Raw genomic sequence first — 12,623 nt, forward strand, 5'->3', positions numbered from 1 at the left:
TCTCTCAGAGCTCCAAGTGTGCGCGGAACAAAAACACAGAAGAACATTTAATAATAAATAAAATAATCTAGAATTCACTTTGAATGATTGTAAAGAATGTCTATAAAGCATTCTAAACATAAAGGGATTATTTTCGCAGGTATACAATACAAAGTTGTGACCTTTTTAGTCTTCTTGACTGCAGCGTTTCTGCCTTTACTTTCACTAATGTTGCTATAGCAATCTGCACCCATTTTTTTTATTTTCCTATTTCTGAAACCCCTGCTTTCAGTTTCCTTCAAAACATGCTTAGTTTTGTATGTGGATGCATGTGTTTCCAAGACAGGGTTACACAAAGCTTAGCAAAGCGTTTACAACTGGTGTTGATAAAAGGAACTCAAAAGCTACTTTATGATACCATCTAATAGTTTTGCGGAGAGGTGTAAAATAAGAAGCCATTTGATCCGATATGTCAATACCTTGCTTGGCACGATTATAGTCCACAATCATTCGCAATTTTTGAATTTCCTTACCTTGCCTTGACTGTATGTACTTTCTCCAAACCATGTTTTTTATTCAACATGAGAACATCACGCTTTTCCTTCCATTTGGCAACTAGGACTCCGGAATTTTGAAGTCCTTTTATTTAATTTTTTTTAAACTTGGCGGTTGTCACATTTTTTGGATTATCTTGCCTGTTTCCGCGTTGAGTTCCAATGATATGTGTTTGACGAGCAAGGATGTTTTTAGCTTAGGAAATGGATTCATAAAATGTATCTGTGGCAATGGTTCTAACCTTTTCTAAATATTTTTCGGCCAAGTCTAAGACAAATAGAGTCGAATGCGATGTGCTTCGGGTAGCTCTTCCTTTTTGGTCCACTTACTTTTCCCAAAAGATTTCCACTATATATTAAACTGTCTGCAAAGTGAATGAACTTCAGAAGTAACTGGAATATATTCCGCAACATCACTTGCGGTAAGAAGGAATTTTGAAAGAACTTGTCAGTGCTCCAATAGTGAGCAATAGATGGAATTTTTGTACCTCTTGTACATTGGTTATAGTGGTGCTCCCTAAAAATTGGTTGGCATTGGAATTATGATTCGGTGACAATTACCCCAATGATCTCTTATGTGACCATAGGTCCAAAAACATCAATATGTCATGCTGATGCTTGTGGTTGAATATTTACATCACCATTCTGTTCGAAAGTGAACGCTTTGAGAGATTGGCCATAATGTTGTCCACTAGGTTAGAGGTCCATCAGAAACACCTGGAATCACAACTTGATCCGAAAACTCTTCTTGAAAACACGATTACAAATCTTCGAGAGATTCAAATGGAATATATTCATCCGAGATGGAAGCCGCAAAATCCAACTCATCATTATCTTAATCCCTGTCCCGAGTACGATTTCCATAAAACATACTGGTATTCATTGCAAAATGTACTTCAATATACATCTTTGAATGATAAAAAAAGCTACTTGTTGACAAAAAGCATCATAGGGAATAAAACATAAACGTAAGTAACTGTGACTGGCGTCGAGTCATATGGCACCACATGCATTTCAGTTTCATCAGGTGCTGTGTGGCCGGTAGTCACACTCATAACAGACTTAAAAATTGACGGAACACGAAAAACAAAAACACAGAACAATTTATAAACACTAAAGGTACACTTTTATGCAAATAACACTATTGGCACCGAGAGAAAGAAAGAAAGTTCGCCGAAGCGAACGTGTTATCAAGGAGCTGAATTTGATCTTCCTCCAGCTAGAAAACCTTGAACTGACTTAACAAAAGTCAATGTGAAACGTATTTTTGGAAGACGCGAAGACAATCTCGTTAATTTGGTGTGTTCGGCAGTTCATTGCGAAGATGTCTTAGAATTCCATTGCAGCTGTTTTCAAAAACAAATTTGGGTAATAATAATATAATAATAATAATTGGGTGGCGCAACAGTCCGTTGTGAACCAGGGCCTAGTGACTTACAACTCTCAACCATTACTGTGTGCGAGTACTGTTGTCAGGAATGAAAGGGACCTACAATTTTGGGCCGAATCCGAACGGCGAATTTGAGAAAGCAATTTTTCATGACAAGAATTACTCTTCAAGGATTTGTCCGCGATGTTTTTTTTTTTTTTTTTTATTTAAATAATAACTATAGTCGATACTAAAGATAAGTTTAGGGCACTAGAATTTCAGGATTTAATTTGCCAATACGTTGTTAGGACTTTACTGAACCATTATAGTTATTTAAGAGTATTGTGTATAAAATAAAAATGCTACGCCCAGATGTCTTAAAAAGTGTCATGGAGGAGCCCTTAGAATGTTATTGATAAAAAAATTATTATTACTTTAAATTAAAAAGTCATTCTTTTGACCCATCCTGTATGTATTTTTTTAATAAAGGTCAAATAACATGCATCAATAAACACACTGCATTTAAGACCTATCAGAGATTGAAACGAAACTACATTACATAGTCATCTGATGCTTATTACATGCTGTCTAGTGGTTAAAGCTTGGATATAAAAGATAATGATAAAGATTTAGCTTTAACACCGACATTATTAGCCTAATTATCTACTTTTGCTTTTGTTTTCTCAATGTATGATAATAAATAGGTACATCTATAGAAATCATAAACTTCTATATACAAATAGTCAGAATACACTGGAGTATATGAGAACATTTTGTATTTGGCACACAATGAATTGAGATTAAGAACAAGAGGTGTTTATTATCTAATAACAAAATCCCATGTGGCAGGAGTTCAAACAAAAGTGGGGTTCATAAAAAGCATTGAAACGAACACCATATGGAGAAGATCTCAAACCCCCTAAACTTCTAAGTGAGTATTAGTATAGTTATGCGCTTAATCCACTTTAGCTATTGCAACCCACCACCCAGGATAAGATAGCTATCAAAATATTATGTATTCTATTGTTATTTCTAATAAATCGTTGTTTCTTGATAATAATAACCACAAAATTTTGTGGGAATTCCTTGAAAATTACTATCAATTGTTTTTTTTTTAGAGAATTTATGCATGAAATCATTACAGTGCTCTTTGGCGTTTGCGTACTTTTTTTTTAAAGACTAATGATTGAATGCAAATTTTATAGTTTATAAAGAAATATTTCTTTTGTTTTAATTTACAACGATTAAGACAAGGTTTGGGTTGAAATACTTTAAAACGTTAAAAATAAGTCCTAATATTTTCGCGAAATTATGATTCTTTTCAAAACTAAATATTGTAAAGTCAATTGCAATAAAAATTAATATGAAAACCCTTGCTATAATTTTATTCCAAGAAATACAAACATTCTGTATGGCGGTTAACACAATACTTTTTGTCCTGAATTGGAATTCAACTTCATAATTTTTCTATTAAGTCACGTTTTTTAATTACACTTTTAGGGTAAAACGCTAAGTAATGCTAACAAAATTGTGTACCATGTTTTAAAAAAGTAAAAATCTTTATTTTCTAGATAAAGTTTAAATCAATTTAGTATCTCCCCTAATTTTCTCTTTTCATAAGTCTTTATTTGATTCTATCTGATGTTTTGAAAAATCTTGATTGTAATTTCCTTTTTTAGTGCCAATTTCGAATCCAAACCCCGGTTCTAGCTTTGTGTGTTCAAACTAAGAAAAATTCGTTTTCAACATAATTTGTATCTTCGTTTCAATATACATATTTCAAAAACTTGATGTAATAATAATTTTAGATCTCTGCGTTCTATAGTTAAAATTCTGAATAAGCAAAAATGTGGCTTCATGAACTGTTATTCGGAGACTTCAATTGCAACTTATTGAATGCTAATATTTTTTCTGATAGCATGCGTTCGCTTCGTTAAAGTCCAGTTAACACCAGGAATCCCACTCATTTTTCTGATAGGGTTGCAACTTTGCTTGAATTGTTTTTCGTTAGTGAGATAGATCATGTAGCCTTATTATGATCAACTTTACGCATCTGCTTTTTCAAAACATGACTTAATTTGTTTGAATGTCAAATTTAATTTTGAATATTTTGATAAAAAATACATAGCTTGACCAAACTAATTGTATTTTATTTTAAAAAATAGTAAATTCATTCAAATATTTGAACATAAGATGCCGAAAAAAAAGTTTATCAAAAACTAGAATTTGATTTTCCTCAAGCTCGAAGCCCTTGAACTGAACTGGCCCAACCGAAATTAATTTGAAATGAAGTTTTGCAAGTTTTGTGGAGAGTTCAGAAACATTAACGCGAAGTCACTCTCATCAACTTTGTGTGCCCGCAGTACATTACGAAGAAATTTTCGAAATTTAAGGTAAGTTTTGGCAACCGGATAATAAAAAAAAATCAAAGACTTCAAAAAAATATTAATGGACAGCTTCTAGAGAGAAAACTTGAGTCATTAATTGAGAGACTATTATTTTCGATGCCCTTCAAATATCCAAATCCTTTACGGTACTCATGTTCCTCTAAAACTAAAATTCTTATGCAAAATAATAAATATATAAGACGATTATTGCAACAACGAAATATTGCATATTTGGATATATCAAGTGGTAGTATCGGTTGACTGAATAGCGACGCTTGTTCTGTTCGTTGCAGGAATAAGCTTAAATCCGGTTAACCAAATCCCAGATTTTGTTAAATTAACCGAGATCTTCATTGAATGGAGGTAAACTGTGTAGAAACCTGCGTAACGTTAGTATTGGTGCAGCAAGAAAATACCAGCGAACGATGTTGATGTTAACATACTTAACAGTCCCATTAACCTCGCCTTTGTCGAGTATATCGGAATTTAATTCGTTTGGGAAATATAAGATTATCCTAGTTTCAGTTTTCGTTCTGTGGATACTGCTGATGTTGTTGAAAGTCTGCTTTCTGTGAAGTCAAGTGCCAGACCCATATTAACCGAACATTTTTCAAAACGATTTTTCCAATTCCGCTGCCATACACTGCATATGCATTTAATAGTATTTTGATATCTGGAGTTTTTCAAGACCTTTGGACGTCAGCAAAAATCATATCACTTTCTAAAAATTCTAAAGGAACTGGCTATACCCCTATCTCAATTCTACCATATTTGTCTAAAGTCTTTGAGATCTGTTTGTCCAGTTTTTTTCCTACTTCGTCCGGTGTTCAACAGGGGTAGATATTGGGTCTTTTACTATTTTGTGCCTGTGTCAATGAGCTTCCAAGATTTACCAAAAACTGTCATCTGTATGCCGTCAACTTTTAGACTTACTTCAGTTTTCCTCAATGAGCATGGCGCCTTTAATATCAATGAACCCTACCCAAAATTTGAAATGGTCTTTTCTTGAAACCTAAAAAATGTAAATACGTAGTGATTTCTAAAAATAATCTTGATCTCATTTTCCCTGAATTCTGGTAAGTAATATGTTGGAACTGCTAAAAATCTCGGCGTTAACTTTAACCGCTCCATATCAATGGAATTATAGGAAAAGTTTATGGTGCCCTACGTACTTTATAGGTAACCCAGTAAACACATGTTGCTTGCCAAAACTGTGTCAATAGCATGAACTTAATATACGCTATTTTTTTTCTCAAATTGTTTAAGGTTGTATTCCAATAAACTAGAGTGATATATTGAAGACGGATTCAAGCTTAGTACATCAAAAAGCTTAGACAAATTATAATTCAATCCGATGCAGTTCGTACATGACCTCTTTGACAACTATTATTATTGATTAGAAACATTTTGAAGTTCACAAAATGACAATGTTGCTTATAAAATGGCTTTTTAATAAGCGCGGGTAGATGTTGAAATGGAATGAAACAAGCTGGTGTGTGAGGTATTAACAAAATATTTTTTTAATTTGTAATTTTATGTATGTCATTTAGTGTGAAATATGATATCATCGAAATGCGCTCCTCAAGTTGTTACTTTGGCACGGAACCGAGTGGTCCAATTTTCAATGATAATTCCGCATAGATCGGGCTGAATTTTAGCTATGGTATGTGTGTAATGTTTACCTTTAGGGCATCGGTCGATTGTGGTTTATTTGCATAGACCTGCGGCTTCAAGAAACCCCACAGGAAAAAGTTAGCGGATTCGAATCGCATGACCGTGGTGGCCAATTGACTTCACCCCTGCGAGATATAACCTTACCAAGCGTTCATACAAAAGTTTACTCGTGGTGTTTGCTGTGTGGTCCTGCTGGAACCACATGTCGTCCATTAGGTTAAATTTGGGCCATAAGAAATTAGTTATCATCGCTTGTGTTGATGTCTTCTATAAACGGCAATTTTGCTTTTTAACACAGCCATTCATCCAAAAATGCACCTCATCACTATGATGATTTTTCGGCCAAAATTGGGGTCCTCTACCAAACGATTAAAAGCAAAGTCAACGAGCAAATGGCATTGTCCATGGTCATGAACTTTGAGCTCCTGGGTCAGTTGGATCTTGTACGGGTGTAGGCCCAAGTCTCGACGCAGAATTCGCCAAGTTGAAGTCTGCGATTGGCCGAGTTCTAGACAGCATCGCGTTTTGCTGTACATTTTCACGGACCGTGGCGATGTTCTCAGCCGATCTTGCGTTCCTTGAACGAAAGGTTGTTGGCTGATTGTTTACTAAATCGGTCGTCTAAAATTTGGCCACCGAACGTTGAAAGGTCGACTGTGAAGGTCCACCATGACGATTTGGCATAAGGAACTAAATGATAAACAAAAGATTTGACAGATGTCACCAAAACAAAATGGCCACTACGTGGCTCCAAAACCACTCCAATTGGAAAACCCTTTACAGAAAAGTTTAATTTTGAATTTTCTTTTCATTTTTGGTTTACATTTAGAAGGGTTCTTAAATGCTGTGTAATCTTACAAAAGAATAAAAAAGTGTGTTTTGTAATTGTTAAATTACCTATTCTGAAAAACTTTCAACTTAAGTTGAGATAGTCAACTTTTCGAAAAAATCCAACTTATAAAAATGGGTTACAGTAAAGTACGTGCGTTTTTTTAATTTGTGTTCAATCGTACCGCTCCCGTTTTTTTTTTCAATTCATTTTATACACATACGACCGCTTCCGTTTTTTTCAATTCATTTTATACGCATACGAACCATACAATACGACTCTATTAGAGACCGCTTAACGTTGAGAAACAGCAGCATTTTCATTTCGATAAAACTGATAGACTTCAATAAAATCCAATATGGAAAGTTAGAAACTTTTTTTCTGAGCAGATGAGTAGACTTGATCTTACATTAGTTAATACAAACAAGCCCACTTACTATTTTGGCGGAGAACCAACTCTTCTTGATTTATTTCTAGTGGATGATAAGAATAAAGGTTTGCTCTTTGATCAGCTTTCTGCACCTGGTTTCTGCAAACATGATCTAATTTGTCTTACCTTTAGTTTCATCTTCAACCCTGTAGCAATTACATACAAATATCGAGATTTCAAAAACATTGATTACTCCCAACTCGAGGCAGATGCCCGAAATATAGACTGGCGCAATATTTTTAACTTGTCTTCGACCACTGCGCAGGTGCAGTTTTTTAAAAATAATGTTGCTCAAGTTTTCAATAGACAAATAAATCAGAAAGATCCCAACTGGTTCACCAATGAAATACGTATCTTAATGCAGCAACGTACCCGACAGCTGTGGAGTAATCTGCGTAAATCAAAACATAGTCATATCGAGAATGTTGACGATATCTTTTTAAATAGAAAATTTCTCTATACTCCTCTGACGACTTCTCTATCTAACTCTTTGCTTCCAGTTCAAATTTTATCAGCGCAAAATACTTCCTCCAACTTTGGCTTCACAGGTGTTAGCAGTATTGAAGTTGTTGAAAGTCTACTTTCAGTAAAGTCAAATGCCATAGGCCAAGATGAAACGCACCCTTCCTTTTTAAAAATTATACTCCCCTTTGTGTTGCTGTATATCACTCATATCTTCAGTAGTATCCTTACTACTGGGGAGTTTCCTTCTTAGCTTTTCTTTAGCTTTAGCATTTTAGCTTTTCTTTCAAAAGTTTTTGAAAGGATCCTGAAAAATCAAAAAGGTGAGTTCCTTAATTAGAACAATCTTTTAACTCCAAGACAGAATGGCTTTCGAGAGAAGCATAGCTGTGTTACGACTCTGCTTTATGTCATAGAGGACTTCCGTCAAGCATTAGATGGCAATAAAGTTAATTTTCTAGTGTTTCTTGATTTTTCGAAGGCATTTGATACTATGTCACAGCAAACTCGCAAATAAACTTCGCCTGCATTATAACTTCTCCTCTGATGCAGTAAAACTTATTTCTTCCTATTTATCTGGAAGAATGCAAGCAGTTGAAGTAGGTAACAGGTTGTCTGACTTTCTTCCAACCACTAGTGGAGTTCCACAGGGATCTATTCTGGGACCATTACCTTTTTCTTTGCATGTAAACGACATTCCCTCCTTAATTAATAACTGCACACTACAAATGTTTGCTGACGATGTACAGATGTATCTCAGCTGCGATACATCTTGTTCTTATTGAAGATGGTGCTTACTGCTTAAATGATGAGCTCGAAAAACTTTCACGTTGGGCACAGTTTAATGAACTGACAAAAAATCCATCTAAAAGTGTTTAATTATATCTAAAAGAGTTCTGGATTTGTCATACTTCCCACAGATTATTTTAAACAATGCAACTATTGAATATGTGGACTCTGCTCGGAATCTTGGATTCAATTTTACTCGTAATTTGACATTGGATAAGCATATTAACGCTATAATTGGAAAATCATACGGAGTATTACGCATGCTTGGGTTCTCCCAGGCTTATATACCTATGAAGACGCGTGCAATGCTTGCAATGGCTGCAAAATTTGTTCGGCGTGTAACTTTGCATGCAAGTAAGCTTAACGTCATTTTCAACAGCATCATCAGATACATTTATTTCTATTTATTAATGCTATACACGTAAGTTGAGTTCTTTGCCTCGCCATATCAAGAAAATAAACAACAATACAAATTTTGAATCCCAAATACGTAAATTTGTATCAGTATCTTAATTTTTTTTTCTTCTCTCTCCTGTCTAAACCATTGTAGCTTCTTTTTTCCTCTTCTTCTTTAATAAATAAACAAAATATCTAAAGTAATAGATATTTCTGATTTTTAAGCACAATATACTTTCAACATCTTTTTAAAACATTGTTGTAAGAAATGCATTCTTAAATACTATGTTTCAAAGGCTTATTAGAAAGCTTCCTTTGATTTTACTGTATTAGTCAAAATTATGTCAATATTTTCAGAAACTGTAAAAGGTACAAGGAAAAAGTAAGTAATAACGATTACCGACTAAACGTAGACATTTTGGGGTAAAATTGTGAAAAACTATCCTTGATGGTTTTTTAGCAGATCAATGCTCTGACTTTTGTAAATTCCTCAAAATTGTATTAACCAACACCGCAAATACCATTACAAACAAAAGGACTAAAATATATTCCATTGAAATGTGAATTATTTTTAATCGGAATTATTCATACCGCTATTTTATGAGTTAAAATTGTATTCTTTTCAGCGGAAAATATTTAAATCATGTGCATCAAAAAACTATAAATGAATTTTCAATTTCTCAGAACAATAAACTTTAATGCTTATGAAATTCACCTTAATTCAAGAAATGACCATAAGAACATTGCAAAATGTATATTTGTATATTTACCTTGAATTCATCCAACAATATATTATTGGATTGTACATGGAATTACTCATCGCCAGCCAGTATATCCCCAAATATACTTCCTGAATAAAGGGGGTCTCTGTGATGGACGGGTAGCACGAAGTTACAATAAAATAAATCTGGAATGGCAGCCAGCATACGGCGAATATTAGCACAACAACAATCATCATTTTCACAACCTGCAAAATAAAAAAACAACATATAATAATATTATGGTATATAACAGTACTCGTACTATAATATATAAAAGATATAAATAACTGCAAATTATGATATAAACCAGAAACGTGAGCAATAAAGTTATTTGGTTGTTCTATAATGGCAAGTACCTATAGTGCCTACCTACTGTGGGGGTAAATGGGTGGTTATGAAGGCTTTAAGTCGAAAAGGTGTGAATTGTAAATGTAATACTTAATAATACAAGTTATTATGGTTTTTACTTAGAAATGTGTCAATTATTTATTCTATACGTTAGGGAAACGTCAACATAATTGCTTTTAGTACCTTTACCTCCTCGTATATCGTTCGAAACAGCAAAATTGAAATTACATAGTAAATTAAAGTTAGGGGTAGGATGAGGTCTATAGAGAATCGAGAGCGTTATTTGGAATGTAGCTAATGATGTTTATTCTAAGATCTGAGAACTGAGATAACTCAATCGAACTATTTTTAGGAATGTTTTTAAACAAAACGTTTTAAATAAATAATCCGATTCCGATGAACGTACATAATAAATGATAATGATTGTTTTCGCATAAATTTTGTTCTATTGCTCATCTGCTCTTTGGACTAAAGCTTTTTACTTCGAATCTTGTTGATTAAGAAAATTTCTGTTTTAATATATTCTAAGTTAATTTTTATACGGAAATATTTTTAATATGAATTTGATCTTAACACTTTTGTCTCCTAATTTATCTCGTTAGCAACCACGACCATTAGTTTTTATTTATTTTATTTCAATTGAATGTCAAGTTCAACGATGTTTTTGAATTTAGTTAAAAATTCAGTTTAATTAATAATTTGTTCGAAAAAAGTTTCCAAGGTGCCAAGCCTATTTAATTCTAAAAGGCAGTACATAGATTCAAACTGGCTACAATTGTTTTGTAATCAAATAAATGCGATGTAAAAAAATGCAGATTAAAAGCTAACGTTCGTTAGTCTCAATAAAACTAGAGAACGGTTGAACGGATTTATCTTATTTAAGTCTTGAAATGTTCGTGGAGGTCTAGAAAAGGTTTAAAAGTCGAGAAAAAATCAAATAATTTCCGGAAAAAAACCCTAAAAACAGCCCATTCTATTTCCTATACAAAGGTTTTCTAGAGTTAATTTTAACTTTATTGCTATTTAAAAAAGTTCATATTAAATTATAATCACTCACTGTTGTCTAAGCAATTAAGGTTTGTTCCTATAATGTCAAAGAGTCAATTTGCAATTTATTACCGCTGCTTAAAGGTCAAAAGGTCTTGGCGTGCACTTTGGAGGATCTAATGTTTCCTTGATGCTCCCAGAGGAACCGGAAATCTTTTTTTAATTTATTTGCTTTTGGCGAGGATCAGATCACGAAATGATGTTGCTCTAGAGTTGGCTTCAAGTTTAATAGCTGTGACTCTGCTAGAAGGCGGACGAACTGTCTTGAAATTACCATTAAACATGCAAATCACCGAAACACCAATTTGCAACATCGCCAACAATAGCGCAATGGCCAAGATTCTACAGGTATGCAAATTAATTGTTTGGGATGAATGCACAATGGCCCATAAGAGGTCATTGGAGGCGCTGGACAGAACATTGAAAGATCTTCGTGACAACAAAAATATTTTTGGTGGGGCCATGATTCTGTTTTTTAGGTGATTTTCGTCAGACTATTCCAGTTATTCCCCGATCAATTGTTGCTGATGAACTTAATGCACGCCTAAAATCATCAAATGCAATGGAACAAGACTGGCTGCGAAAAAGCTCATGAATAACGTCATTGAGGAAACAATCATAAAAGGAAAATACAAAGGAGAAGATGTCTTGATCCTGCGAATACCGATGATTCCAAAGGATTAATCATTCGATTTTAAACGCTTACAATTTCCAGTCTTTAGAAGTTTGCGGAATCAACTTAGAGTTTCCTTGTTTCGCGCATGGACAATTATACGTCGCATGTTCGCGCGTCGGAAAACCGTCTTCTTTGTTTATTTACGCACCACAAAACTAAACAAAAAAGAGGCTGGGATGCGACCCACACTGACAACTTAACATCCCGTCTGTCGATTTGTCTTGCTTAAAAGTTTGTCTATATGTACTCATATCAATTTTTTTTTTGTTGATTTTTTTTTTATGAAATTACTTTATGAAAATTACTGAACATTGAAACAATATTTTATGTGAAATGAAATAAGTTTGAAGCCAATATTTTTAATTTTTAAAAAGCTATTTAAGCCGAAAGTAAATTTTTACCAAGTTTTAGTATTGTTTTTTTTTATTTGTTGCTCAAAATTGTTTTAGAGATGAAATCATATTTCAGTCAAAAAATATACCTGTTTGGTATCACGTTACAATATATTATATAAAATTTAATTCAAGTCCCTAGCGCTTTTGGTTCGTAAGATATTTGGGGTTAACCAAAATTTTCACCTTTTTTTCAAACTGCTATGGTAAAAAAACCACACACGAAATTTTCTTGAGAGCACTTTCTGCATCTTTCTGCCTTATTATCTGTATAACAAAATTTATTTGAAGTCGATATCTCTTCTGGTTCTTGAGCTATGGACGACGAAAAAAACGTCGCGAACGTACGGACGTACAAACGTACGTACACACGCACGCACAGACATCTTTCTAAAAATCTTTTATTTCGACTCTAGGGGCCTTGAAACGTCGAGAAATGTCAAAATTTTCAATTTGACAAATCGGACCCATTAGAATAACTTCCTATGGGAAGTTAAAATTATAGTTTTTGAGAAAGCTTTAAATTGATT

The 12,623-nt window shown here is 33.7% G+C and overlaps 1 protein-coding gene across 1 annotated transcript in view; it reads right to left on the reverse strand.

Annotated features, from left to right (window-relative positions):
- LOC129939353 (tachykinin-like peptides receptor 99D) overlaps nt 1-12,623 on the reverse strand; it is a 222,462-nt gene that overhangs the window by 50,086 nt on the left and 159,753 nt on the right. Inside the window, exon 7 of the mRNA XM_056047333.1 lies at nt 9,640-9,836. Coding sequence (XP_055903308.1) covers nt 9,640-9,836 — 197 coding nt within the window. The remainder of the gene's footprint in view (nt 1-9,639; nt 9,837-12,623) is intronic.

Source organism: Eupeodes corollae, chromosome 1 (genome assembly GCF_945859685.1).
Source record: "Eupeodes corollae chromosome 1, idEupCoro1.1, whole genome shotgun sequence".
Taxonomy (NCBI): Eukaryota; Metazoa; Arthropoda; class Insecta; order Diptera; family Syrphidae; genus Eupeodes; species Eupeodes corollae.